At 37.3% G+C, this 26,331-nt stretch overlaps 6 protein-coding genes across 6 annotated transcripts; all 6 read right to left on the reverse strand.

Moving 5' to 3' along the window:
- Positions 1–5,882: 5,882 nt before the first annotated feature.
- LOC113117901 (CUB and zona pellucida-like domain-containing protein 1) lies at positions 5,883–7,635 on the reverse strand. Its single transcript, XM_026286814.1, has 5 exons — positions 7,374–7,635; positions 7,051–7,226; positions 6,520–6,911; positions 6,080–6,324; positions 5,883–5,992 (listed from the first exon to the last, which is right to left on the reverse strand). Exons 1-5 carry the CDS (start codon positions 7,606–7,608, stop codon positions 5,982–5,984), a joined length of 1,059 nt encoding a protein of 352 aa, XP_026142599.1. The 5' UTR covers positions 7,609–7,635; the 3' UTR covers positions 5,883–5,981.
- A 210-nt stretch (positions 7,636–7,845) lies between these two features.
- LOC113117854 (deleted in malignant brain tumors 1 protein-like) lies at positions 7,846–10,615 on the reverse strand. Its single transcript, XM_026286778.1, has 7 exons — positions 10,236–10,615; positions 10,094–10,150; positions 9,328–9,472; positions 8,986–9,170; positions 8,692–8,836; positions 8,365–8,549; positions 7,846–8,000 (listed from the first exon to the last, which is right to left on the reverse strand). The coding sequence occupies exons 1-7, from the start codon at positions 10,531–10,533 to the stop codon at positions 7,846–7,848; spliced, it is 1,170 nt and encodes a 389-aa protein (XP_026142563.1). The 5' UTR covers positions 10,534–10,615.
- Positions 10,616–11,467: 852 nt separating this feature from the next.
- LOC113117855 (uromodulin-like) lies at positions 11,468–13,303 on the reverse strand. Its single transcript, XM_026286779.1, has 5 exons — positions 12,924–13,303; positions 12,782–12,838; positions 11,990–12,134; positions 11,571–11,755; positions 11,468–11,478 (listed from the first exon to the last, which is right to left on the reverse strand). The coding sequence occupies exons 1-5, from the start codon at positions 13,219–13,221 to the stop codon at positions 11,468–11,470; spliced, it is 696 nt and encodes a 231-aa protein (XP_026142564.1). The 5' UTR covers positions 13,222–13,303.
- Positions 13,304–14,565: 1,262 nt separating this feature from the next.
- Positions 14,566–20,332, reverse strand: LOC113117214 (deleted in malignant brain tumors 1 protein-like). Its single transcript, XM_026285738.1, has 10 exons — positions 20,262–20,332; positions 18,914–19,297; positions 18,772–18,828; positions 17,982–18,126; positions 17,563–17,747; positions 16,162–16,545; positions 16,020–16,076; positions 15,253–15,397; positions 14,899–15,083; positions 14,566–14,749 (listed from the first exon to the last, which is right to left on the reverse strand). Exons 2-10 carry the CDS (start codon positions 19,209–19,211, stop codon positions 14,601–14,603), a joined length of 1,605 nt encoding a protein of 534 aa, XP_026141523.1. The 5' UTR covers positions 19,212–19,297; positions 20,262–20,332; the 3' UTR covers positions 14,566–14,600.
- A 171-nt stretch (positions 20,333–20,503) lies between these two features.
- LOC113117856 (deleted in malignant brain tumors 1 protein-like) lies at positions 20,504–22,194 on the reverse strand. Its single transcript, XM_026286781.1, has 5 exons — positions 22,170–22,194; positions 22,023–22,084; positions 21,235–21,356; positions 20,881–21,065; positions 20,504–20,731 (listed from the first exon to the last, which is right to left on the reverse strand). Exons 1-5 carry the CDS (start codon positions 22,192–22,194, stop codon positions 20,583–20,585), a joined length of 543 nt encoding a protein of 180 aa, XP_026142566.1. The 3' UTR covers positions 20,504–20,582.
- Positions 22,195–24,221: 2,027 nt separating this feature from the next.
- Positions 24,222–25,818, reverse strand: LOC113117857 (uromodulin-like). Its single transcript, XM_026286782.1, has 4 exons — positions 25,439–25,818; positions 25,297–25,353; positions 24,509–24,653; positions 24,222–24,336 (listed from the first exon to the last, which is right to left on the reverse strand). Exons 1-4 carry the CDS (start codon positions 25,734–25,736, stop codon positions 24,222–24,224), a joined length of 615 nt encoding a protein of 204 aa, XP_026142567.1. The 5' UTR covers positions 25,737–25,818.
- Between the last annotated feature and the right edge of the window lie 513 nt (positions 25,819–26,331).

The raw sequence follows: 26,331 nt of genomic DNA on the forward strand, positions 1-26,331 counted from the left end.
CCAGATCCTTGTGTGGGCCCAGGACAAATTTCTCTTGCTCAGAGCGGTTCACATTCCTGGGCATATGAATATGGGAGCAGACATCCTGTCAAGGCAGGGGCCGAGGCCCGGGGAATGGCGGCTTCACACCGAGGTGGTGAAGCAAATTTGGAGAGTTTTTGGCCAGGCTCAGGTGGACCTGTTTGCGACTCGAGTGACATCGCACTGTCCCCTCTGGTTCTCTCTGACTCATCCAGCTCCACTGGGGCTGGACGCCATGGTACAGACGTGGCCGAGGCTTCGTCTCTACGCCTTTCCCCCAATAGCTCTGCTCCCGGGAGTCCTGGAGAGAGTGCGCCTGGATGGAGTCCGGCTGCTGTTAGTAGCCCCGTTCTGGCCGGGACGAGTATGGTTCTCGGACCTGATTTCCCTCCTAGACGGCTCTCCCTGGGAGATTCCCGTCAGGAGGGATCTCCTCTCACAGGCGGAGGGCACCATAGTCCACCCTCGCCCGGAGCTGTGGAGGTTATGGGTGTGGCCCCTTCTTATATAGACTTTGCGCCCGGTCTGGCTAAAGCTTTCCTTTACCCTCATGCGGGGTATGTCCCTAAGGTTCCCTCCTTTACACCATGGCCTGTCATACTCCAGGCCTTCAGTCCTCCTCCCTTCAGGGAGCCAGACCAGAAGAAGCTTAATTGTATGTGTCCAGTGCGAGCATTGGACACATACATCCACAGAGCTGCCCTGTGGAGAAGGGCGGACCAGTTGTTTGTTTGTTATGGTCCCCCTAAGAGAGGTCTTCCTGCTACTAAACAGACCCTCAGCCGGTGGATAGTAGATGCTATTTCTCTTGCATATGAGTCCTCTGACCTCCCCTCCCCCCTGGGGGTCAAGGCTCACTCCACTAGAAGTGTGGGGGCCTCCAAGGCCTTCCTAGCAGGTGTCTCTATGCATGATATCTGCGAGGCTGCGGGGTGGTCCACGCCCTTGACCTTTGTAAGATTTTACAGTCTAGATTTACGAGCCGCTCCAGGCCCCTCTGTTCTCTCGTCCTAGTTGTGCAGTTTCCCACACTGGCAGAGATTTGTAAGTCTGGCGGCGTGGGCATTCTCGTTCCCCAATCGTTCTCAACGCAGCTCGAGTTCCTGAAGAGGAACGTCTAAGGTTACGTATGTAACCCTGGTTCCTCGAAGGAACGAGACGCTGCGTCGCAGTGCCACACTTCCGGCATCTCTGGCCGGCACTTGCTTCATCCTTTGAGGCTGGTGCCGGCTGTGTTTCTCCGGCTTTTATGCTTCCTGGTCTCTGACGTCACCCGCCTATGATGTCTCGCCCATCCATTGGACTGATTACACACATGATTCAGAGACGCCACGCTGGGGGCGTTCCCCAATCGTTCTCGACGCAGCGTCTCGTTCCTTCAAGGAACCAGGGTTACATACGTAACCTTAGACGCTTTCTCTCTCTCTCTCTCTTTCTCTCTCTCTCTCTCTCTCCCAGCGTGCACACAGGCCTCTCTCTCTCTGCATCTGCTATGTTCAACAAGCAGAGAGGAGCAGCACTTTCAGTTAAAAAAATACATTCTGTTGCTTCTAACTCTATTTTACATACAAATATAGCCGAAATCACAGTACAATCATTATCTTAATCTTATGTGTATGTGATTTCATTAGACAATGTCGTGAATAGGATTTTAGTGCAGAGATTAACATCTTTGAGAGCTGGTTATGTAGTCTTAATAGACTACATAACCAGTCATTATAATATTAATTCCGTTGTCATTATAATATTAATTCCGTTGTCGGACAACAGAAACATTCAAATATAATAATAAAAAACTTTTATTGAGAATTTTGACTGCCTTAAAATGCAGTACATGAGCACAGAAAGGGCAAGATAATATGACGCACTTACTTCATGAATATGCTAATTAGCATATGATGTCATCTAGCAACATTTAGCGACTTTTCAGGCAGGGTTTAGCTACTTTCCATTGAAAGAAGTTGGCAACACTGCAGCGAACACAGATTTGAATTTAGCAGCTGATGCGGTTGCACTGAACGATCTAATCACAACAGTGTGGTTATATCAAATATATAAAAAATATCATTCTGCTGTTTTTTTTTGTTGTTTTTTTTTTGTCGTTTGGAAGCTGCATTTAAAATCAACTTGGCTCAGAAATCTTTGAATGGGCATGACGCCTCTGCCCTCGATGCCTGTGAAACGTTTCTCCATTAAACAGCACGCTAACGTTACTCTACACTACAGGCTACACACCGCAATATAAATAACATATCTGCATGTTCTCACATCACGTCGTTCTTGTAAAATAACAATAAGTAAATAAATATCAAAATCACTTCTCTGAGAATGAAACACCCCTTACCAGCTTCCGCGGTGTTGAAAATATCCTCTGACAATTAAAAAATGCGCGTGCAGCGTGACGAATCGTCCCAGTCGGATGAGGAGGTCGTCATCATCAGGTCAAAGGTCATCATGTTGGCCATCTTATTGATGGCTAAATTATTATTCAAAATTTTACTAATATTTAGATTGGGTATGAGCAGGCATTCACAAAAGGAAACGTTATGACAAAAATTTTCCTTTGACAAAAGGGCGTTTTGGGCACCAAAGGGCAAAGGGGCAGGTGCTCAAGCACCCAACGCCCCCCCCCTCTGCACGTGCCTGCGGAAGACAGAAACTGGGTCACAGGGGTAAAAACACACTAAATGAGTCCAGGAGTGTAACAGTACTCCCCCATCCCGGTAGGTGCATCCTCGCACCGTAGAAACAACAGAGGGAGACGTGGGTGGGAACTTGGGAGGAGGTTCCGGTGGAGGACAGACTCCCAGGAGGAAAGAGCCAGGGAGGAGACAGGAGCAGGAGGAGCCAGATGGTCCACCAGAGACCAGCCAGGACGGAGATCCATGGTGGAGTTGACGGTGGGAGGAGCCATGGTGAAGGGGCCGACGACACCAGGGGGCCGACAGGCGGAGACTGCACCGGTGGGTGAGGAGCCCAAGATGGAGCAGCACAGCGGCAGAGCCAGGGTGACGTTGAGGATCCGGAGGGCCTAGGTGGAGCAGAAGGCTCAGGCGACCAAGGCGGAGGCGGGGTCCTGGAAGGATGAGGATGGAGGTGGAACCAGAGGGAAGGAGGAGCCTGACAGAGCCGGAGGGATGGAGTGATGTGGTGAAACCAGAGGAGTGGAGTCCCGAGGCGGCGGATGGGCGACGACTGACCAAGGTGGAGCCGGAGGGATGAGGGAGCCCGGTGGAGCAGGTGGGATGCCAGGCCACGGAGGAGACGAGGGAGCTAAGAGCCAAGACGGAGCCGCTGGGTCGAAGGACCGAGGAGGAGTCCAGGGCTTGGAGGCTGGAGGCGGAGACAGGGCATTAATGCACCAAGGCGGAGCTGGAGACTGGCAGTCCAGCGGCGAACCATCGCGCCTAGATGGCGCGGACTGAGGGTGAGCTGCAGGACTGACTGGCACCAGCAGGGATGACGAGGAACTGGCTGGTCTAGGAGGAGGAGAGAGAGGAAGGATGGGAGGAAAGACAGGAGGATCAGGGCTGGATGGAACCAGCGGCAGTGGAGCAGAGGGACTGGCAGGTTTAGGAGGAGGTGGGAGAGGGAGGCTGGGAGGGAATACAGGAGACACAGAAACTTCAGAGCTGGGCGTAACCAGCGGAGACACAGAAAACTCAGGGCTGGGCGGAACCAGCGAAGAAACAGAAAATTCATGGCTGGGCAGAACCAGTGGAAATGGAGCATAGGAACTGACTGGAGGAGGTAGGAGTGGGAGACTGAGAGGGTATACAGGGGGATCAGGGCTGGACGGAACCAGCGGAGAAACAGGAAAATTAGGGATTACCTCCATAGACCAGTCCATCAGATCCGTAAATTGCTCCATATTACCCGAGACCGGATACAGCTCACCCTCAGTCGCAGGAGTGTGGGCAGGGCTTTCCTCCACACCTCGATCTCCACGAGGACTCCCACGATGCACAGTGTTGCCAGCTCGCACACCTGGTTAGTCACGCTCTCGAGAGAACGTCCTTCCTGCTCCAGCAGGAGGAGGAGGAATTCGGGGCTATAGAGGGGATCCATTGACACACTACAGAAAGAAAAGACTGGAAAAAACGGAAAACGAAACAGAGGGAAAACACGTAATTGTATACTCTCTTTTTAGGTCTGGTCTTCTGTTACAGTTTACGCTGCCAGAAGGAACACGGAGCCGAGGAATAAACGAAGTAAGGCTTTATTATATCCAACATAGGCATTATCCAAACACACAGCAAATGACGTCTGATAGACCTTAAGTAATGCACTCTGTTGTAAAATTACTCAAAAATAATTCTTCATTGAAAGTATGGATACTAAAGTCAAAGTATAAGTAAAAGTAAAGAAATAAAATTTGTAAGTGTTAAAAAGTAGAACATACGAAAAATTAAAACAGGAGAGAAGTTGTTTCAGCATTTTTTTTAAATGCAAAGTGAATAAACTGTATAAAAAGTTTAAGACAGACACAACTAAAATTGTATATATTTTTATCCACACTGATAATTTGTTCACATCTTGTGTTTTTGTGTCTTAAAGTGACTGTTTCTTTCATGTTAACAATAACAGTTTTCAGATTTGCAGGTAGAGAGTTTCTGCAAGATACAGCATTCGGCATACAAGAAAAACAAATCAAACAAGTGAGGGTCACACTCTAACAACATATCGCTTTGAGGGTATTTAAAAAATGGTAAATGTAAAAGATATTTTAATTAAATTTTAGTGTTTTTGTGTGGCAGCCGCAGTCATTTGACTTTTTTTTTTTAAACAGCTTTTTTTTTTAGCAACAAACTACTGCTTGCAATGATTAGCCTTGTAAGAAAACAATTGCTGCTTTTAACATGACATTTGTGTCACTTCACTGCTGAGCAAGCAGAGGCACCTGTGTGCTCACTTTTGCCTCTCTTGTAGCTCTAGCAAGTTTTACTCATTCTATCTAGTAGAGCAGTTCATCCTAAATGGATTCCTCTGTTAGATGCTTTGGAAAGTATAATTCATCCTGGTGAATTGATTAGTTAAGACAGTTTTAGTAAATGTAAATATACAAATGTATAATAAATAGTATGTTAAATAATAATAGGCCTAGTAGTAATAATATTAGCTACCATTTGGGTAGTGCCGTATTTAATATTTGGCAGGAATGTAGTTAACTGGAATGTAGGTCACTGTAGTTAAGCAGACCATAGTTTAGCTGACAAAACAGCTTTCTAATGATTCTATTGATTGGAAGCACAGAGCAGACAGAAGGTCACACAATTTCACCAAGATTTCACCCTCATAGAGGCTTCTGGCATCTCCTCTGATGTCCATGATATACCAAAAGACACAGTGACTACATATGTGTAAAACTTTCTATATATATGTCTTACATTCACACACGTTAAAACTATATAAATAAAATGACTTGGGTCTGCTTGAGTTTTTTGTTCTCTGCATTTTGGTGACACCTAATGACTGATGACTTGGCATCAAATTACTTTTTTTTTCAAATACTGATTAACAATTGAAAAGGTTTAGATAAAATGACAAAGACTTTTCAAGAATTGTATCCTTTAAAAAGGCTTTCTTCTGCATTATGATATGGAATAGTTGCATTTTTGTTGCATTTCAGAAATTAATAACATCAACTTTCTAAAACATTTACATTTAACAGGGTTTGAACAAGTTTTGAACAAGAAATGTATTTATTCATTGTATTTTTTTTTTCTACCTTTATATTGATTTCATTTCGGAGAGGTCATGAAAACACTGAACGGAATACATGTGAATATAAAACATTGAAAAAAACAGTGACCAGATCATCTTTTTAGATATGCTTTATTGAATTGCAAAAATATAATTTGTATTAAGTTTAATTTGCTGGGTAATTAAGATTGATCAACAGTAATGAATAAGGTTATGATTGAGATGATCCCTTCATTCCTTTGACCCTTCAGACTCCTTCACACAATTCCTGGAATGACAGCGAATGGACAGTTATTAGAAAAGCCTTAACTTTAATACAGTTCTTTAGAAATGATACCTGTTAGTGGCCTCTGACCTTTGAGTTTGATTGGCCCCAGCCTAACAGTATTGGTGTGGTAGGTGCTGTCAAGGGATCTCTTGCGACGGAAGCGACAACCTTGGCGGCAGCGAGAGTTGTAATCGTTATCAGGGCAGATGATCACCTTACACTGCAGGTACACATAGGCATGAGTTCGGAGGAACTTGAAAGCTCGGAAACTGAACTGAGCATAATAGTGTTGACCGCTGGTGTAGGAATAATATGTGTTGTCTCTGGGACATCTACAAAAGACAAAGGAAGAGATATACAATTTAGATACAGTCAAACTCAGAGACTGGGTTTGTTTCACTATTCGTTCAAATGAGTACAAGAACACATTTAGACAAGAACACTAATGCTATCTACTCATCCCAAATTATTCTACTGTCACATATGATATGATGTTAGAGTCACATTTAAGAATTAAAGGGTCTCACCCATTACGCAGCAGGTCATAGGAGCGATCTTTGAAGTCATTGGGATTTGGAGACGCTACACAGGTGTCCAGGAAGAGATCCAAACTGTTGTCAGGCCTGTTTAGCGCAACCTGAACATACAGAAGCTGATTCAAGTTAACTTCATACAGAGAGTCGTAAATTTGTTGATTGAAACTGCTGGATGTGTAGAAGGCTATGCTGGCATTGAAGCGGCCCGTTCCTGTGATGTTGGCATTGATGATCTCCTTGGCCTTGTAGAATATCTGCACCATGGTGTCTGGCTCCATTCGGCAGCCCACGCGTAGCAGGAATTGTGACTGATGAGAGATTTCACCTGACTGAGATTGAGAGGCCCGCACATTGTTGGTGTAGGACACATAACCATTCATCGTCTAGAAGAGAGAGGGAGAGAGAGAGAGAGTGATGTTGTGTCAAAAAACATGGTAATTTTTAATTTTGGCAAAAGAAGAGATGCCCCCACTAAAATCAGCACTGGAGCCATGCAGGATCTGGTACATATGTAGGTCATACCTGTTTGGCGGTTCCACATGCATTAAGTGGGAAGCTGAAAACAATTTCAGTACTGCTAATAGTGGGTCTGCAAAGATGGTCGTCCACATAAAGGTCATTTCCATTCAACCCAAGTGAATTCAGGTAAGATCTCTGAATGGCAATGACCATGTTGTCTGAGGAACAATCCACACGACCTGCAGATCAAAGAATTTAATTCGCTAAATGTAATTTTGTGCATTTAAAGTATTTCTTTAAATTTAGAAAGCAAAGTTGTTGAAGGTTTTAATAATTACAGCTGTCTGATAGTGATTCTATTTTAAAATTATTTCACAGGGAAATACCTTGATCTTCAGTCAGAGAGCTTGTAAACAGGGCCTTAAAACCATGGCTGACACCAGAGGAGTCACTCCTGAAGACAACAGTCAAGTAATGTGAAGAAGAGTGAAACACCTGGTGTGATGTGTCATTGAAGCAGACCTTTCCCAGCTGAGGATGATCAGTGGAAGAACCATCGTATACTGTGATGTAGTCACAGTTACAGCAGCGCTCCAATCTGAAAGAACCAAAAGTAGACATTTTAACCTAACTACATTTTAACCTAACTAGTTCCACCCACAGGTCATTAGTGGTACTGCACAAAAAAAATACAACATTGCTCTTAAGAGTATACATTTTCTTCATAATATACTGTATTAAAGTCTTGAATAAAATGAGATGTATATTTTTATTAAGCAAATGAATATATTTTGTAACTTTATGGATACCAAACATTGTACCACTAGTCCCACCATTATTTAATCACTGATCTCTCACTTACTGCACATCAGCAAATGTCAGGAAGATCCTCTGTCCTTGCTCAGCAGAGAGATACCACACACAGTAGGCATTGTCATGGTAATAGTTGGGGTAGTTTGGACTGGAAAACAGCCCAGAACCATACAGGTGTCCTCCACATTCAGGTTGAGGAACTGGAGATAAAAATGCCCCCAAATGCATGAGATAAGAATAGTTTCCAGACATGTGGGGAAAGTGGACAAAAAGGCCACAATTTTCCAGGTTTACACAATTGATGCTACTGATCACCACTGTACGTTTCCTGCTGCAGAATCAGCTGTGATAGTACAACACTACTCAATAATAGTGCAGGAAATTGACAATGTACAGTATTTTAGTTCCATGATCATCAGTGGAAGAATACATTTTTTTTTTTTTAAATGTAACTGAATATCTCACTTCCCAGCTATAATTAAGAAATAATGAATAGTTATTTACCATAGCAAACTATGAGAGGTTGAAATTCATAGTATCATAAATCAAGTTTGAATCACATACCTACAAAGACCCAGTTTGCGTGAAATCCTCTACGTGTGACACTGCTGTCACTGTAGAATAACACAGTCAGATCATTGCTGCTGGATCTGAAAGACTGGTTCCTGTACTCCCGTATTTCTCCCAGTAAGTGGTGGTGGGTAGAAGGACCATCATATACTTTGATGTAATCACAGCATGTCTCCAAACTATTAAGCACAGAGCAGAGAGAATCCATAATGTCCACATTAATATTATGGAGCAATGTTTTCTTACAAAAAATAAAAAAATAATAAAAAAATTCCATTAGAGTCTCAGTTACAAAATTAGAAAATTCTAATAGTGCCTTACACAACATCGGTGAAGTTCAGTGACACTGTCATGTTCCCTGTGCTATGAATGGTCCATGTGCAATATGAGTTATCAGGGTAGTTATTAGGGTACCAGGGACTGGACAAATCACCCATCCAGTCTGTCATATAGCCACCACATGATTCTACACATAGAGATGGAAGATGGAAAACAGAATAAAAAGCCAGTCACAACTGTAATTATGAGAGAAGGACTAGATAATTTGGCACAGCACAGTGGGAGAGTTTGAAATTGATAATATCACAGTTCTGTATATCTCTTTTCAACACATACCTATAAAGACCCAGTTTGCGTGAAATCCTCTGTGTGTGACACTGTGATCACTGTAGAATAACACAGTCAGATCATTGCTGCTGGATCTGAAAGACTGGTTCCTGTACTCCTGTATTTCTCCCAGAAATGGATGGAGGGTAGAAGGACCATCATACACTTTGATGTAATCACAGCATGTTTCCAAACTAGAAAGCAGAGGGAAGAAAGTAAAAAATACTTCACAAAAAGTGTTAGCAAATTTTACTTGCTTGAATGTATTTTGATGTATTCAGTAAGTCAAAATACTTTCCTTTGACTGTGTAAATGATCTAGAGACAAAAAAGCGTAATGAAAATGTCGTACTCAACGTCAGTGAAGATCAGTGACACAGTTGTGTTCCCTGTGCTGTGAATGGTCCAGGTGCATTGTGCGTTATTAGGGTAGTTATTAGGGTACCGGGGACTGAGTAATACACCCCTCCAATCTGTCAAATTGCCACCACATGGTTCTTCAAACATGGAAAATCAGAATAAAAAGACTTGAACATCAGATAACCAGTGAATTAAGGTATTCCAATCTCTCTAGCATAATAAAATAATATTATTTAAAAAAACCTACATTTGCATAATTCTATTTGAATAGGATTTGTTCATGTTTTAAAATAATTTAATACTGGCTATTAGCAGATTTAATAATATTGTCAAAGGAATGTGAAGACAGAATAACTACAGTATATGTTTTTAGTTCTCTGGTTCGGTTTAGATTGATGAGATATTTATTTTTAATCCATGATTACAGAGTCAGTTGCAAGAACGATGTTTTGTACACTGTAATAGATTTAAAATAATAAACAGTTATCAAAATATTTTAAAATGGTTTCTTCTCAAAAAACATTTTATGTCATTGTCTGTATGTGGTGAAAAGCTGTGTAATGAGTGATTATAACTGCATATTATGCCTTTAATGTCAATCTTGTTTGAACTTCCTCTAGGATCAAAGTCATTAGATACAAACTGTTTTTCTGTGAAGAACTTTTCATTGATATAGCGAATAAAATATTTCAGATTACAGCAGTATTTTCTGTCTAATGAATAACTCATTTCAGACTCTGAGCAGCACATTACATTACCAGATGAATTGGTCTCTGGTGTGATAGTTGTATAGATAGTGTTGATGTTCCCAACATCTGAAATAGAAAAATATAATAAATACTTATTAATCAACAGACACACAAATGTAGCTGTTTGAAGGTCACATGTAAATATGATTACCTGCACAGTAAGCCACAGCACACATAAATGGCCTGACAAATTCATAGACATAATAATTGCCTGGACAGGCTTTCACTCTAATGGGAGTAGAATTGTAATAGCAGCAGTTATTGTTCCAGTGACCACAGACACCTCGGGTGACCACTCCATCCTCGACTTTTGGGTGTTCACCATTTAACCACAGTGGGGCATGAGTGCCACATTTGTACTCATCAATACATGTGTTTGGCATCTGGGCACTCTGGCCATGAATGAAGAGACGATACCAGCCAAACCAATTCACATCCCGGTCACACATTAAGACAGAGTCATTCTGATAGTCAGTGGCTCTCCAAGGTTCGTCCAGTACAGTGTAGCTGTAGCAGGGGTCATCTGAGGGAGACTCTGTGTAATCATTCAAATCATTGAAAAAGAAAATTAAAGTGTTGCTGAACTAGTGTTTCGAGTATCTTCACAATCAGACACATTATAATCAGTATGTGTATTTTGTCTCAAATATTATACACTACTCTACTGTGGATTGATCGTTCCATGAAGAAATATTTGTTAGAAAAAAAGAAAGAAAAAAGAAACTTCACTGACAATTTATGAATTAATTTTGATAAATAAAAAGGATTAAATTCAGACTTTTTAATGACTTATTTTATAATATACTACTGACAAAATGAATGTTTCTTAACATGTTGTCATATGAATATCAAATTAGAAACTACACTAAGTCTTAAGTTATACATAACCGTAAATTGTATGTCATCCTCTATGCTGTGTATGTTGTATCCTCTAAAATAAGCATCTCATAAAAGTCATTCATGTCATGTGTTTGGATAACCATTTATAAAAAAATTCAGTTAATATTATATGATATATAATGAACCTTTTATGTAATACAAAGTAAAAGGTGTAAACATTTTTTAACATATGTTGAATACTTTTTTTATAAAACATACTGATCATTTATGTTTCTTTACATGTTTTCATATAAGAATCCAATTAGTAAATTAATATTCAATTCAATTGTATGTTTTATGCTTGTGATTCACCACCCAAGCTCATAAAAGTGATTTATGTGTCAATAGTTTAAACTGGTCACTGTACGTTTCGTGCTGCAGAATCAGCTGTGATAGTACAACACTACTGAATAATAGTGCAGGAAATTGACAATGTACAGTATTTTAGTTCCATGATCATCAGTGGAAGAATACATTATTTAAAAAAAAATGTAACTGAATATCTCACATCCCAGCTATAATTAAGAAAGAATGAATAGAAAGTTACCATAGTAAACTAGGAGAGGTTGAAATTCATAGTATCATAAATCAAGTTTGAATCACATACCTATAAAGACCCAGTTTGCGTGAAATCCTCTACGTGTGACACTGTGATCACTGTAGAATAACACAGTCAGATCATTGCTGCTGGATCTGAAAGACTGGTTCCTGTACTCCCGTATTTCTCCCAGTAAGGGGTGGTGGGTAGAAGGACCATCATATACTTTGATGTAATCACAGCATGTCTCCAAACTAGAAAGCAGAGTGAAGAAAGATGTGCAAATGTATGCTTTTTCAATCATATATTTCATTCAAAAATATTAAAATACATACATTATTTGCAAAATACTTCACAAAAAGTGTTAGCAAATTTTACTTGCTTGAATGTACCGATTTCAGTATTTTGTTGTATTCAGCAAATCAAAATACTTTCCTTTGACTGTGTAAATGATCTAGAGACAAAAAAGCGTAATGAAAGTGTCGTACTCAACGTCAGTGAAGATCAGTGACACAGTTGTGTTCCCTGTGCTGTGAATGGTCCAGGTGCATTGTGCGTTATTAGGGTAGTTATTAGGGTACCGGGGACTGAGTAATACACCCCTCCAATCTGTCATATTGCCACCACATGGTTCTTCAAACATGGAAAATCAGAATAAAAAGACTTAAAAATATCAGATAACCAGTGAATTAAGGTATTAAAATCTCTCTAGCATAATAAAATAATATTATATAAAAAAATGTCCAATTAAAAATGAAAAAAGCTACATTTGCATAATTCTATTTGAATAGGATTTGTTCATGTTTTAAAATAATTTAATACTGGCTATTAGCAGATTTAATAATATTGTCAGAGGAATGTGTAGACAGAATAACTACAGTATATGTTTTTAGTTCTCTGGTTCAGTTTAGATTGATGAGATGTTTATTTTTAATCCATGATTACAGAGTCAGTTGCAATAACGATGTTTTGTACACTGTAATAGATTTAAAATAATTAACAGTTATCAAAATATTTTAAAATGGTTTCTTCTCAAAAAACATTTTATGTCATTGTCTGTATGTGGTGAAAAGCTGTTTAATGAGTGATTATAACTGCATATTATGCCTTTAATGTCAATCTTGTTTGAACTTCCTCTAGGATCAAAGTCATTAGATATACAAACTTTTTTTCTTTGAAGAACTTTTCATTGATATAGCGAATAAAATATTTCAGATTACAGCAGTATTTTCTGTCTAATGAATAACTCATTGCAGACTCTGAGCAGCACATTACATTACCAGATGAATTGGTCTCTGGTGTGATAGTTGTATAGATAGTGTTGATGTTCCCAACATCTGAAATAGAAAAATATAATAAATACTTATTAATCAACAGACACACAAATGTAGCTGTATGAAGGTCACATGTAAATATGATTACCTGCACAGTAAGCCACAGCACACATAAATGGCCTGACAAATTCATAGACATAATAATCGCCTGGACAGGCTTTCACTCTAATGGGAGTAGAATTGTAATAGCAGCAGTTATTGTTCCAGTGACCACAGACACCTCGGGTGACCACTCCATCCTCAACTTTTGGGTGTTCACCATTTAACCACAGTGGGGCATGAGTGCCACATTTGTACTCATCAATACATGTGTTTGGCATCTGGGCACTCTGGCCATGAATGAAGAGACGATACCAGCCAAACCAATTCACATCCCGGTCACACATTAAGACAGAGTCATTCTGATAGTCAGTGGCTCTCCAAGGTTCGTCCAGTACAGTGTAGCTGTAGCAGGGGTCATCTGAGGGAGACTCTGTGTAATCATTCAAATCATTGAAAAAGAAAATTAAAGTGTTGCTGAACTAGTGTTTCGAGTATCTTCACAATCAGACACATTATAATCAGTATGTGTATTTTGTCTCAAATATTATACATCACTCTACTGTGAATTTATGGTTCCATGAAGAAATATTTGTTAGAAAAAAAGAAAGAAAAAAGAAACTTACGAATTTAATTTGAATTATGAATTATGAATTAATTTTGATAAATAAAAAGGATTAAATTCAGACTTTTTAATGACTTACTTTTATAATATACTACTGACAAAATGAATGTTTCTTAACATGTTGTCATATGAATATCAAATTAGAAACTACACTAAGTCTTAAGTTATACATAACCGTAAATTGTATGTTATCCTCTATGCTGTGTATGTTGTATCCACTAAAATAAGCATCTCATAAAAGTCATTCATCTCATGTGTTTGGATAACCATATCTGTACATTTTTCCAGTTAATATTATATGATGTATAATGAACCTTTTATGGAATACAAAGTAAAAGGTGTAAACATTTTTAAACATATGTTGAATGTTTTTTTTTTATAAAACATACTGACAATTTATGTTTCTTTACATGTTTGCATATAAGAATCCAATTAGTAAATTAATATTCAATTCAATTGTATGTTTTATGCTTGTGATTCACCACCCAAGCTCATAAAAGTGATTTATGTGTCAATAGTTTAAACTGGTCACTGTACGTTTCCTGCTGCAGAATCAGCTGTGATAGTACAACACTACTGAATAATAGTGCAGGAAATTGACAATGTACAGTATTTTAGTTCCATGATCATCAGTGGAAGAATACATTATTTAAAAAAAAATGGAACTGAATATCTCACTTCCCAGCTATAATTAAGAAAGAATGAATAGAAAGTTACCATAATAAACTGGGAGGGGTTGAAATTCATAGTATCATAAATCAAGTTTGAATCACATACCTACAAAGACCCAGTTTGCATGAAATCCTCTATGTGTGACACTGCTGTCACTGTAGAATAACACAGTCAGATCATTGCTGCTGGATCTAAAAGACTGGTTCCTGTACTCCCGTATTTCTCCCAGTAAGTGGTGGTGGGTAGAAGGACCATCATATACTTTGATGTAATCACAGCATGTCTCCAAACTATTAAGCACAGAGCAGAGAGAATCCATATTGTCCACATTAATATTATGTAGCAATGTTTCTTACAAAAAATAAATAAATAAATGTAATAGGTTTCATTAGAGTCTCAGTTACAAAATTAGAAATGTCAAATAGTGCCCTACACAACATCGGTGAAGGTCAGTGACACTGTCATGTTCCCTGTGCTATGAATGGTCCATGTGCAATATGAGTTATCAGGGTAGTTATTAGGGTACCAGGGACTGGACAAATCACCCATCCAGTCTGTCATATAGCCACCACATGATTCTACACATAGAGATGGAAGATGGAAAACAGAATAAAAAGCCAGTCACAACTGTAATTATGAGAGAAGGACTAGATAATTTGGCACAGCACAGTGGGAGAGTTTGAAATTGATAATATCACAGTTCTGTATATCTCTTTTCAACACATACCTATAAAGACCCAGTTTGCGTGAAATCCTCTACGTGTGACACTGTGATCACTGTAGAATAACACAGTCAGATCATTGCTGCTGGATTTGAAAGACTGGTTCCTGTACTCCTGTATTTCTCCCAGAAATGGATGGAGGGTAGAAGGACCATCATATACTTTGATGTAATCACAGCATGTTTCCAAACTAGAAAGCAGAGGGAAGAAAGTAAAAAATACTTCACAAAAAGTGTTAGCAAATTTTACTTGCTTGAATGTGACGAATTCAGTATTTTGATGTATTCAGTAAGTCAAAATACTTTCCTTTGACTGTGTAAATGATCTAGAGACAAAAAAGCATAATGAAAGTGTCGTACTCAACGTCAGTGAAGATCAGTGACACAGTTGTGTTCCCTGTGCTGTGAATGGTCCAGGTGCATTGTGCGTTATTAGGGTAGTTATTAGGGTACCGGGGACTGAGTAATACACCCCTCCAATCTGTCAAATTGCCACCACATGGTTCTTCAAACATGGAAAATGAGAATAAAAAGACTTGAACATCAGATAACCAGTGAATTAAGGTATTCCAATCTCTCTAGCATAATAAAATAATATTATTTAAAAAAAAGCTACATTTGCATAATTCTATTTGAATAGGATTTGTTCATGTTTTAAAATAATTTAATACTGGCTATTAGCAGATTTAATAATATTGTCAGAGGAATGTGAAGACAGAATAACTACAGTATATGTTTTTAGTTCTCTGGTTCAGTTTAGATTGATGAGATGTTTATTTTTAATCCATGATTACAGAGTCAGTTGCAAGAACGATGTTTTGTACACTGTAATAGATTTAAAATAATTAACAGTTATCAAAATATTTTAAAATGGTTTCTTCTCAAAAAACATTTTATGTCATTGTCTGTATGTGGTGAAAAGCTGTGTAATGAGTGATTATAACTGCATATTATGCCTTTAATGTCAATCTTGTTTGAACTTCCTCTAGGATCAAAGTCATTAGATACAAACTGTTTTTCTGTGAAGAACTTTTCACTGATATAGCGAATAAAATATTTCAGATTACAGCAGTATTTTCTGTCTAATGAATAACTCATTGCAGACTCTGAGCAGCACATTACATTACCAGATGAATTGGTCTCTGGTGTGATAGTTGTATAGATAGTGTTGATGTTCCCAACATCTGAAATAGAAAAATATAATAAATACTTATTAATCAACAGACACACAAATGTAGCTGTATGAAGGTCACATGTAAATATGATTACCTGCACAGTAAGCCACAGCACACATAAATGGCCTGACAAATTCATAGACATGATAATCGCCTGGACAGGCTTTCACTCTAATGGGAGTAGAATTGTAATAGCAGCAGTTATTGTTCCAGTGACCACAGACACCTCGGGTGACCACTCCATCCTCGACTTTTGGGTGTTCACCATTTAACCACAGTGGGGCATGAGTGCCACATTTGTACTCGTCAATACATGTGTTTGGCATCTGGGCACTCTGGCCATGAATGAAGAGACGATACCAGCCAAACCAATTCACATCCCGGTCACACATTAAGACAGAGTCATTCTGATAGTCAGTGGCTCTCCAAGGTTCGTCCAGTACAGTGTAGCTGTAGCAGGGGTCATCTGAGGGAGACTCTGTGTAATCATTCAAATCATTGAAAAAGAAAATTAAAGTGTTGGTGAACTAGTGTTTCGAGTATCTTCACAATCAGACACATTATAATCAGTATGTGTATTTTGTCTCAAATATTATACATTACTCTACTGTGGATTGATGGTTCCATGAAGAAATATTTGTTAGAAAAAAAGAAAGAAAAAAGAAACTTCACTGACAATTTATGAATTAATTTTGATAAACAAAAAGGATTAAATTCAGACTTTTTAATGACTTATTTTATAATATACTACTGACAAAATGAATGTTTCTTAACATGTTTTCATATTAGAATCCAATTAGTAAATTAATATTCAATTCAATTGTATGTTTTATGCTTTTGATTCACCACCCAAGCTCATAAAAGTGATTTATGTGTCAATAGTTTAAACGGGTCACTGTACGTTTCCTGCTGCAGAATCAGCTGTGATAGTACAACACTACTGAATAATAGTGCAGGAAATTGACAATGTACAGTATTTTAGTTCCATGATCATCAGTGGAAGAATACATTATTTAAAAAAAAATGGAACTGAATATCTCACATCCCAGCTATAATTAAGAAAGAATGCATAGAAAGGGAAGTAGTGGCCTAATGGTTAGAGGGTTGGACTCCCAATCGAAGGGTTGTGAGTTCTAGTCTCGGGCCGGACGGAATTGTGGGTGGGGTGAGTGCATGTACAGTTCTCTCTCCACCTTCAATACCACGACTTAGGTGCCCTTGAGCAAGGCATCGAACCCCCAACTGCTCCCCGGGTGCCGCAGCATAAATGGCTGCCCCCTGCTCCGGGTGTGTGCTCACAGTGTGTGTGTGTGTGTGTGTGTGTGTTCACTGCTCTGTGTGTGTGCATTTCGGATGGGTTAAATGCAGAGCACAAATTCTGAGTATGGGTCACCATACTTGGCTGAATGTCAATTCACTTCACTTCTAAAGTTACCATAGTAAACTAGGAGAGGTTGAAATTCATAGTATCATAAATCAAGTTTGAATCACATACCTACAAAGACCCAGTTTGCATGAAATCCTCTACGTGTGACACTGTGATCACTGTAGAATAACACAGTCAGATCATTGCTGCTGGATCTAAAAGACTGGTTCCTGTACTCCCGTATTTCTCCCAGTAAGGGGTGGTGGGTAGACGGACCATCATATACTTTGATGTAATCACAGCATGTTTCCAAACTAGAAAGCAGAGTGAAGAAAGATGTGCAAATGTATGCTTTTTCAATCATATATTTCATTCAAAAATATTAAAATACATACATTATTTGCAAAATACTTCACAAAAAGTGTTAGCAAATTTTACTTGCTTGAATGTACCGATTACAGTATTTTGTTGTATTCAGCAAATCAAAATACTTTCCTTTGACTGTGTAAATGATCTAGAGACAAAAAAGCATAATGAAAGTGTCGTACTCAACGTCAGTGAAGATCAGTGACACAGTTGTGTTCCCTGTGCTGTGAATGGTCCAGGTGCATTGTGCGTTATTAGGGTAGTTATTAGGGTACCGGGGACTGAGTAATACACCCCTCCAATCTGTCATATTGCCACCACATGGTTCTTCAAACATGGAAAATCAAAATAAAAAGACTTAAAAATATCAGATAACCAGTGAATTAAGGTATTAAAATCTCTCTAGCATAATAAAATAATATTATATAAAAAAATGTCCAATTAAAAATGAAAAAAGCTACATTTGCATAATTCTATTTGAATAGGATTTGTTCATGTTTTAAAATAATTTAATACTGGCTATTAGCAGATTTAATAATATTGTCAGAGGAATGTGAAGACAGAATAACTACAGTATATGTTTTTAGTTCTCTGGTTCAGTTTAGATTGATGAGATGTTTATTTTTAATCCATGATTACAGAGTCAGTTGCAAGAACGATGTTTTGTACACTGTAATAGATTTAAAATAATTAACAGTTATCAAAATATTTTAAAATGGTTTCTTCTCAAAAAACATTTTATGTCATTGTCTGTATGTGGTGAAAAGCTGTGTAATGAGTGATTATAACTGCATATTATGCCTTTAATGTCAATCTTTTTTGAACTTCCTCTAGGATCAAAGTCATTAGATACAAACTGTTTTTCTGTGAAGAACTTTTCATTGATATAGCTAATAAAATATTTCAGATTACAGCAGTATTTTCTGTCTAATGAATAACTCATTGCAGACTCTGAGCAGCACATTACATTACCAGATGAATTGGTCTCTGGTGTGATAGTTGTATAGATAGTGTTGATGTTCCCAACATCTGAAATAGAAAAATATAATAAATACTTATTAATCAACAGACACACAAATGTAGCTGTATGAAGGTCACATGTAAATATGATTACCTGCACAGTAAGCCACAGCACACATAAATGGCCTGACAAATTCATAGACATAATAATCGCCTGGACAGGCTTTCACTCTAATGGGAGTAGAATTGTAATAGCAGCAGTTATTGTTCCAGTGACCACAGACACCTCGGGTGACCACTCCATCCTCGACTTTTGGGTGTTCACCATTTAACCACAGTGGGGCATGAGTGCCACATTTGTACTCGTCAATACATGTGTTTGGCATCTGGGCACTCTGGCCATGAATGAAGAGACGATACCAGCCAAACCAATTCACATCCCGGTCACACATTAAGACAGAGTCATTCTGATAGTCAGTGGCTCTCCAAGGTTCGTCCAGTACAGTGTAGCTGTAGCAGGGGTCATCTGAGGGAGACTCTGTGTAATCATTCAAATCATTGAAAAAGAAAATTAAAGTGTTGGTGAACTAGTGTTTCGAGTATCTTCACAATCAGACACATTATAATCAGTATGTCTATTTTGTCTCAAATATTATACATTACTCTACCGTGAATTTATGGTTCCATGAAGAAATATTTGTTAGAAAAAAAGAAAGAAAAAGAAACTTACGAATTTAATTTGAATTATGAATTAATTTTGATAAATAAAAAGGATTAAATTCAGACTTTTTAATGACTTACTTTTATAATATACTACTGACAAAATGAATGTTTCTTAACATGTTGTCATAAGAATATCAAATTAGAAACTACACTAAGTCTTAAGTTATACATAACCGTAAATTGTATGTTATCCTCTATGCTGTGTATGTTGTATCCACTAAAATAAGCATCTCATAAAAGTCATTCATGTCATGTGTTTGGATAACCATATCTGTACATTTTTCCAGTTAATATTATATGATGTATAATGAACCTTTTATGGATTACAAAGTAAAAGGTGTAAACATTTTTAAACATATGTTGAATGCTTTTTTTTTATAAAACATACTGACAATTTATGTTTCTTTACATGTTTTCATATTAGAATCCAATTAGTAAATTAATATTCAATTCAATTGTATGTTTTATGTTTTTGATTCACCACCCAAGCTCATAAAAGTGATTTATGTGTCAATAGTTTAAACGGGTCACTGTACGTTTCCTGCTGCAGAATCAGCTGTGATAGTACAACACTACTGAATAATAGTGCAGGAAATTGACAATGTACAGTATTTTAGTTCCATGATCATCAGTGGAAGAATACATTATTTAAAAAAAAAAAATGGAACTGAATATCTCACTTCCCAGCTATAATTAAGAAAGAATGAATAGAAAGTTACCATAATAAACTGGGAGGGGTTGAAATTCATAGTATCATAAATCAAGTTTGAATCACATACCTACAAAGACCCAGTTTGCGTGAAATCCTCTACGTGTGACACTGCTGTCACTGTAGAATAACACAGTCAGATCATTGCTGCTGGATCTAAGACTGGTTCCTGTACTCCCGTATTTCTCCCAGTAAGGGGTGGTGGGTAGAAGGACCATCATATACTTTGATGTAATCACAGCATGTCTCCAAACTATTAAGCACAGAGCAGAGAGAATCCATATTGTCCACATTAATATTATGGAGCAATGTTTCTTACAAAAAAAATAAAATAAATGTAATAGGTTTCATTAGAGTCTCAGTTACAAAATTAGAAATATCAAATAGTGCCCTACACAACATCGGGGAAGGTCAGTGACACTGTCATGTTCCCTGTGCTATGAATGGTCCATGTGCAATATGAGTTATCAGGGTAGTTATTAGGGTACCAGGGACTGGACAAATCACCCATCCAGTCTGTCATATAGCCACCACATGATTCTACACATAGAGATGGAAGATGAAAAACAGAATAAAAAGCCAGTCACAACTGTAATTATGAGAGAAGGACTAGATAATTTGGCACAGCACAGTGGGAGAGTTTGAAATTGATAATATCACAGTTCTGTATATCTCTTTTCAACACATACCTATAAAGACCCAGTTTGCGTGAAATCCTCTGTGTGTGACACTGTGATCACTGTAGAATAACACAGTCAGATCATTGCTGCTGGATCTGAAAGACTGGTTCCTGTACTCCTGTATTTCTCCCAGAAATGGATGGAGGGTAGAAGGACCATCATATACTTTGATGTAATCACAGCATGTTTCCAAACTAGAAAGCAGAGGGAAGAAAGTAAAAAATACTTCACAAAAAGTGTTAGCAAATTTTACTTGCTTGAATGTACCGATTACAGTATTTTGTTGTATTCAGCAAATCAAAATACTTTCCTTTGACTGTGTAAATGATCTAGAGACAAAAAAGCATAATGAAAGTGTCGTACTCAACGTCAGTGAAGATCAGTGACACAGTTGTGTTCCCTGTGCTGTGAATGGTCCAGGTGCATTGTGCGTTATTAGGGTAGTTATTAGGGTACCGGGGGACTGAGTAATACACCCCTCCAATCTGTCATATTGCCACCACATGGTTCTTCAAACATGGAAAATCAAAATAAAAAGACTTAAAAATATCAGATAACCAGTGAATTAAGGTATTAAAAATCTCTCTAGCATAATAAAATAATATTATATAAAAAAATGTCCAATTAAAAATGAAAAAAGCTACATTTGCATAATTCTATTTGAATAGGATTTGTTCATGTTTTAAAATAATTTAATACTGGCTATTAGCAGATTTAATAATATTGTCAGAGGAATGTGAAGACAGAATAACTACAGTATATGTTTTTAGTTCTCTGGTTCAGTTTAGATTGATGAGATGTTTATTTTTAATCCATGATTACAGAGTCAGTTGCAAGAACGATGTTTTGTACACTGTAATAGATTTAAAATAATTAACAGTTTATCAAAATATTTTAAAATGGTTTCTTCTCAAAAAACATTTTATGTCATTGTCTGTATGTGGTGAAAAGCTGTGTAATGAGTGATTATAACTGCATATTATGCCTTTAATGTCAATCTTTTTTGAACTTCCTCTAGGATCAAAGTCATTAGATACAAACTGTTTTTCTGTGAAGAACTTTTCATTGATATAGCTAATAAAATATTTCAGATTACAGCAGTATTTTCTGTCTAATGAATAACTCATTGCAGACTCTGAGCAGCACATTACATTACCAGATGAATTGGTCTCTGGTGTGATAGTTGTATAGATAGTGTTGATGTTCCCAACATCTGAAATAGAAAAATATAATAAATACTTATTAATCAACAGACACACAAATGTAGCTGTATGAAGGTCACATGTAAATATGATTACCTGCACAGTAAGCCACAGCACACATAAATGGCCTGACAAATTCATAGACATAATAATCGCCTGGACAGGCTTTCACTCTAATGGGAGTAGAATTGTAATAGCAGCAGTTATTGTTCCAGTGACCACAGACACCTCGGGTGACCACTCCATCCTCGACTTTTGTGGTGTTCACCATTTAACCACAGTGGGGCATGAGTGCCACATTTGTACTCGTCAATACATGTGTTTGGCATCTGGGCACTCTGGCCATGAATGAAGAGACGATACCAGCCAAACCAATTCACATCCCGGTCACACATTAAGACAGAGTCATTCTGATAGTCAGTGGCTCTCCAAGGTTCGTCCAGTACAGTGTAGCTGTAGCAGGGGTCATCTGAGGGAGACTCTGTGTAATCATTCAAATCATTGAAAAAGAAAATTAAAGTGTTGGTGAACTAGTGTTTCGAGTATCTTCACAATCAGACACATTATAATCAGTATGTCTATTTTGTCTCAAATATTATACATTACTCTACCGTGAATTTATGGTTCCATGAAGAAATATTTGTTAGAAAAAAAGAAAGAAAAAAAGAAACTTACGAATTTAATTGAATTATGAATTAATTTTGATAAATAAAAAGGATTAAATTCAGACTTTTTAATGACTTACTTTTATAATATACTACTGACAAAATGAATGTTTCTTAACATGTTGTCATATGAATATCAAATTAGAAACTACACTAAGTCTTAAGTTATACATAACCGTAAATTGTATGTTATCCTCTATGCTGTGTATGTTGTATCCACTAAAATAAGCATCTCATAAAAGTCATTCATGTCATGTGTTTGGATAACCATATCTGTACATTTTTCCAGTTAATATTATATGATGTATAATGAACCTTTTATGGATTACAAAGTAAAAGGTGTAAAACATTTTTAAACATATGTTGAATGCTTTTTTTTTATAAAACATACTGACAATTTATGTTTCTTTACATGTTTTCATATTAGAATCCAATTAGTAAATTAATATTCAATTCAATTGTATGTTTTATGTTTTTGATTCACCACCCCAAGCTCATAAAAGTGATTTATGTGTCAATAGTTTAAACGGGTCACTGTACGTTTCCTGCTGCAGAATCAGCTGTGATAGTACAACACTACTGAATAATAGTGCAGGAAATTGACAATGTACAGTATTTTTAGTTCCATGATCATCAGTGGAAGGAATACATTATTTAAAAAAAAAAAAATGGAACTGAATATCTCACTTCCCAGCTATAATTAAGAAAGAAATGAATAGAAAGTTACCATAATAAACTGGGAGGGGTTGAAATTCATAGTATCATAATCAAGTTGAATCACATTACCTACAAAGACCCAGTTTGCGTGAAATCCTCTACGTGTGACACTGCTGTCACTGTAGAATAACACAGTCAGATCATTGCTGCTGGATCTAAGACTGGTTCCTGTACTCCCGTATTTCTCCCAGTAAGGGGTGTGGGTAGAAGGACCATCATATACTTTGATGTAATCACAGCATGTCTCCAAAACTATTAAGCACAGAGCAGAGAGAATCCATATTGTCCACATTAATATTATGGAGCAATGTTTCTTACAAAAAAAAATAAAATAAATGTAATAGGTTTCATTAGAGTCTCAGTTACAAAATTAGAAATATCAAATAGTGCCCTACACAAACATCGGGGAAGGTCAGTGACCACTGTCATGTTCCCTGTGCTATGAATGGTCCATGTGCAATATGAGTTATCAGGGTAGTTATTAGGGTACCAGGGACTGGACAAATCACCCATCCAGTCTGTCATATAGCCACCACATGATTCTACACATAGAGATGGAAGCATTGAAAACAGAATAAAAAGCCAGTCACCAACTGTAATTATGAGAGAAGGACTAGATAATTTGGCACAGCACAGTGGGAGAGTTTGAAATTGATAATATCACAGTTCTGTATATCTCTTTTCAACAGCATACCTATAAAGACCCAGTTTGCGTGAAATCCTCTGTGTGTGACACTGTGATCACTGTAGAATAAACACAGTCAGATCATTGCTGCTGGATCTGAAAGACTGGTTCCTGTACTCCTGTATTTCTCCCAGAAATGGATGGAGGTAGAAGGACCATCATTATACTTTGATGTAATGCACAGCATGTTTCCAAACTAGAAAGCAGAGGGAAGAAAGTAAAAAATACTTCACAAAAAGTGTTAGCAAATTTTACTTGCTTGAATGGTACCGATTACAGTATTTTGTTGTATTCAGGCAAATCAAAATACTTTTCCTTTGACTGTGTAAATGATCTAGAGACAAAAAAAGCATAATGAAGTGTCGTACTCAACGTCAGTGAAGATCAGTGACACAGTTGTGTTCCCTGTGCTGTGAATGGTCCAGGTGCATTGTGCGTTATTAGGGTAGTTATTAGGGTACCGGGGACTGAGTAATACACCCCTCCAATCTGTCATATTGCCACCACATGGTTCTTCAAACATGGAAAATCAAAAATAAAAAGACTTAAAAATATCAGATAACCAGTGAATTAAGGTATTAAAATCTCTCTAGCATAATAAAAAATAATATATATAAAAAAATGTCCAATTAAAAATGAAAAAAGCTACATTTGCATAATTCTATTTGAATAGGATTTGTTCATGTTTTAAAATAATTTAATACTGGCTATTAGCAGATTTAATAATATTGTCAGAGGAATGTGAAGACAGAATAACTACAGTATATGTTTTTAGTTCTCTGGTTCAGTTTAGATTGATGAGATGTTTATTTTTAATCCATGATTACAGAGTCAGTTGCAAGAACGATGTTTTGTACACTGTAATAGATTTAAAATAATTAACAGTTATCAAAATATTTTAAAATGGTTTCTTCTCAAAAAACATTTTATGTCATTGTCTGTATGTGGTGAAAAGCTGTGTAATGAGTGATAACTGCATATTATGCCTTTAATGTCAATCTTTTTGAACTTCCTCTAGGATCAAAGTCATTAGATACAAACTGTTTTTCTGTGAAGAACTTTTCACTGATATAGCTAATAAAATATTTCAGATTACAGCAGTATTTTCTGTCTAATGAATAACTCATTGCAGACTCTGAGCAGCACATTACATTACCAGATGAATTGGTCTCTGGTGTGATAGTTGTATAGATAGTGTTGATGTTCCCAACATCTGAAATAGAAAAATATAATAAATACTTATTAATCAACAGACACACAAATGTAGCTGTATGAAGGTCACATGTAAATATGATTACCTGCACAGTAAGCCACAGCACACATAAATGGCCTGACAAATTCATAGACATAATAATCGCCTGGACAGGCTTTCACTCTAATGGGAGTAGAATTGTAATAGCAGCAGTTATTGTTCCAGTGACCACAGACACCTCGGGTGACCACTCCATCCTCGACTTTTGGGTGTTCACCATTTAACCACAGTGGGGCATGAGTGCCACATTTGTACTCGTCAATACATGTGTTTGGCATCTGGGCACTCTGGCCATGAATGAAGAGACGATACCAGCCAAACCAATTCACATCCCGGTCACACATTAAGACAGAGTCATTCTGATAGTCAGTGGCTCTCCAAGGTTCGTCCAGTACAGTGTAGCTGTAGCAGGGGTCATCTGAGGGAGACTCTGTGTAATCATTCAAATCATTGAAAAAGAAATTAAAGTGTTGGTGAACTAGTGTTTCGAGTATCTTCACAATCAGACACATTATAATCAGTATGTGTATTTTGTCTCAAATATTATACATTACTCTACTGTGAATTGATGGTTCCATGAAGAAATATTTGTTAGAAAAAAAGAAAGAAAAAAGAAACTTACGAATTTAATTTGAATTATGAATATGAATTAATTTGATAAATAAAAAGATTAAATCAGACTTTTTAATGACTTACTTTTATAATATACTACTGACAAAATGAATGTTTCTTAACATGTTGTCATATGAATATCAAATTAGAAACTACACTAAGTCTTAAGTTATACATAACCGTAAATTGTATGTTATCCTTATGCTGTGTATGTTGTATCCACTAAAATAAGCATCTCATAAAAGTCATTCATGTCATGTGTTTGGATAACCATATCTGTACATTTTCCAGTTAATATTATATTGATGTATAATGAACCTTTTATGG

The sequence above is a fragment of the Carassius auratus genome, chromosome 17 (genome assembly GCF_003368295.1).
Source record: "Carassius auratus strain Wakin chromosome 17, ASM336829v1, whole genome shotgun sequence".
Classification (NCBI taxonomy): Eukaryota; Metazoa; Chordata; class Actinopteri; order Cypriniformes; family Cyprinidae; genus Carassius; species Carassius auratus.

Excerpts from the sequence above, each read along its gene's own strand:
- LOC113117901 (XM_026286814.1), bottom strand. The coding sequence starts at position 7,608 with ATGTCTACTTTTGGTTCTTTCAGATTGGAGCGCTGCTGTAACTGTGAC. Across the intron at positions 6,912-7,050 it reads CATGTGGAACCGCCAAACAG|ACGATGAATGGTTATGTGTC; the intron begins GTATGACCTACA and ends TCTCTCTTCTAG. Across the intron at positions 6,325-6,519 it reads TATGACCTGCTGCGTAATGG|ATGTCCCAGAGACAACACAT; the intron begins GTGAGACCCTTT and ends TGTCTTTTGTAG.
- LOC113117854 (XM_026286778.1), bottom strand. The coding sequence starts at position 10,533 with ATGTGTGACCGGGATGTGAATTGGTTTGGCTGGTATCGTCTCTTCATT. Across the intron at positions 9,473-10,093 it reads ACCAGAGACCAATTCATCTG|AACCATGTGGTGGCAATTTG; the intron begins GTAATGTAATGT and ends CCATGTTTGAAG. Across the intron at positions 9,171-9,327 it reads CTGATCTTCACTGACGTTGA|TTTGGAAACATGCTGTGATT; the intron begins GTACGACATTTT and ends TCTGCTTTCTAG.
- LOC113117855 (XM_026286779.1), bottom strand. The coding sequence starts at position 13,221 with ATGTGTGACCGGGATGTGAATTGGTTTGGCTGGTATCGTCTCTTCATT. Across the intron at positions 12,839-12,923 it reads TGCTGTGGCTTACTGTGCAG|ATGTTGGGAACATCAACACT; the intron begins GTAATCATATTT and ends TTTCTATTTCAG. Across the intron at positions 12,135-12,781 it reads ACCAGAGACCAATTCATCTG|AACCATGTGGTGGCAATATG; the intron begins GTAATGTAATGT and ends CCATGTTTGAAG.
- LOC113117214 (XM_026285738.1), bottom strand. The coding sequence starts at position 19,211 with ATGTGTGACCGGGATGTGAATTGGTTTGGCTGGTATCGTCTCTTCATT. Across the intron at positions 16,546-17,562 it reads TGCAAACTGGGTCTTTGTAG|AGTCTCCCTCAGATGACCCC; the intron begins GTATGTGATTCA and ends ATGATTACACAG. Across the intron at positions 14,750-14,898 it reads CGCAAACTGGGTCTTTATAG|AATCATGTGGTGGCTATATG; the intron begins GTATGTGTTGAA and ends CTCTATGTGTAG.
- LOC113117856 (XM_026286781.1), bottom strand. The coding sequence starts at position 22,194 with ATGTGTGCTGTGGCTTACTGTGCAG. Across the intron at positions 22,085-22,169 it reads TGCTGTGGCTTACTGTGCAG|ATGTTGGGAACATCAACACT; the intron begins GTAATCATATTT and ends TTTCTATTTCAG. Across the intron at positions 21,066-21,234 it reads CTGATCTTCACTGACGTTGA|TTTGGAAACATGCTGTGATT; the intron begins GTACGACACTTT and ends TCTGCTTTCTAG.
- LOC113117857 (XM_026286782.1), bottom strand. The coding sequence starts at position 25,736 with ATGTGTGACCGGGATGTGAATTGGTTTGGCTGGTATCGTCTCTTCATT. Across the intron at positions 24,654-25,296 it reads ACCAGAGACCAATTCATCTG|AACCATGTGGTGGCAATATG; the intron begins GTAATGTAATGT and ends CCATGTTTGAAG. Across the intron at positions 24,337-24,508 it reads CTGATCTTCACTGACGTTGA|TTTGGAAACATGCTGTGCAT; the intron begins GTACGACACTTC and ends TCTGCTTTCTAG.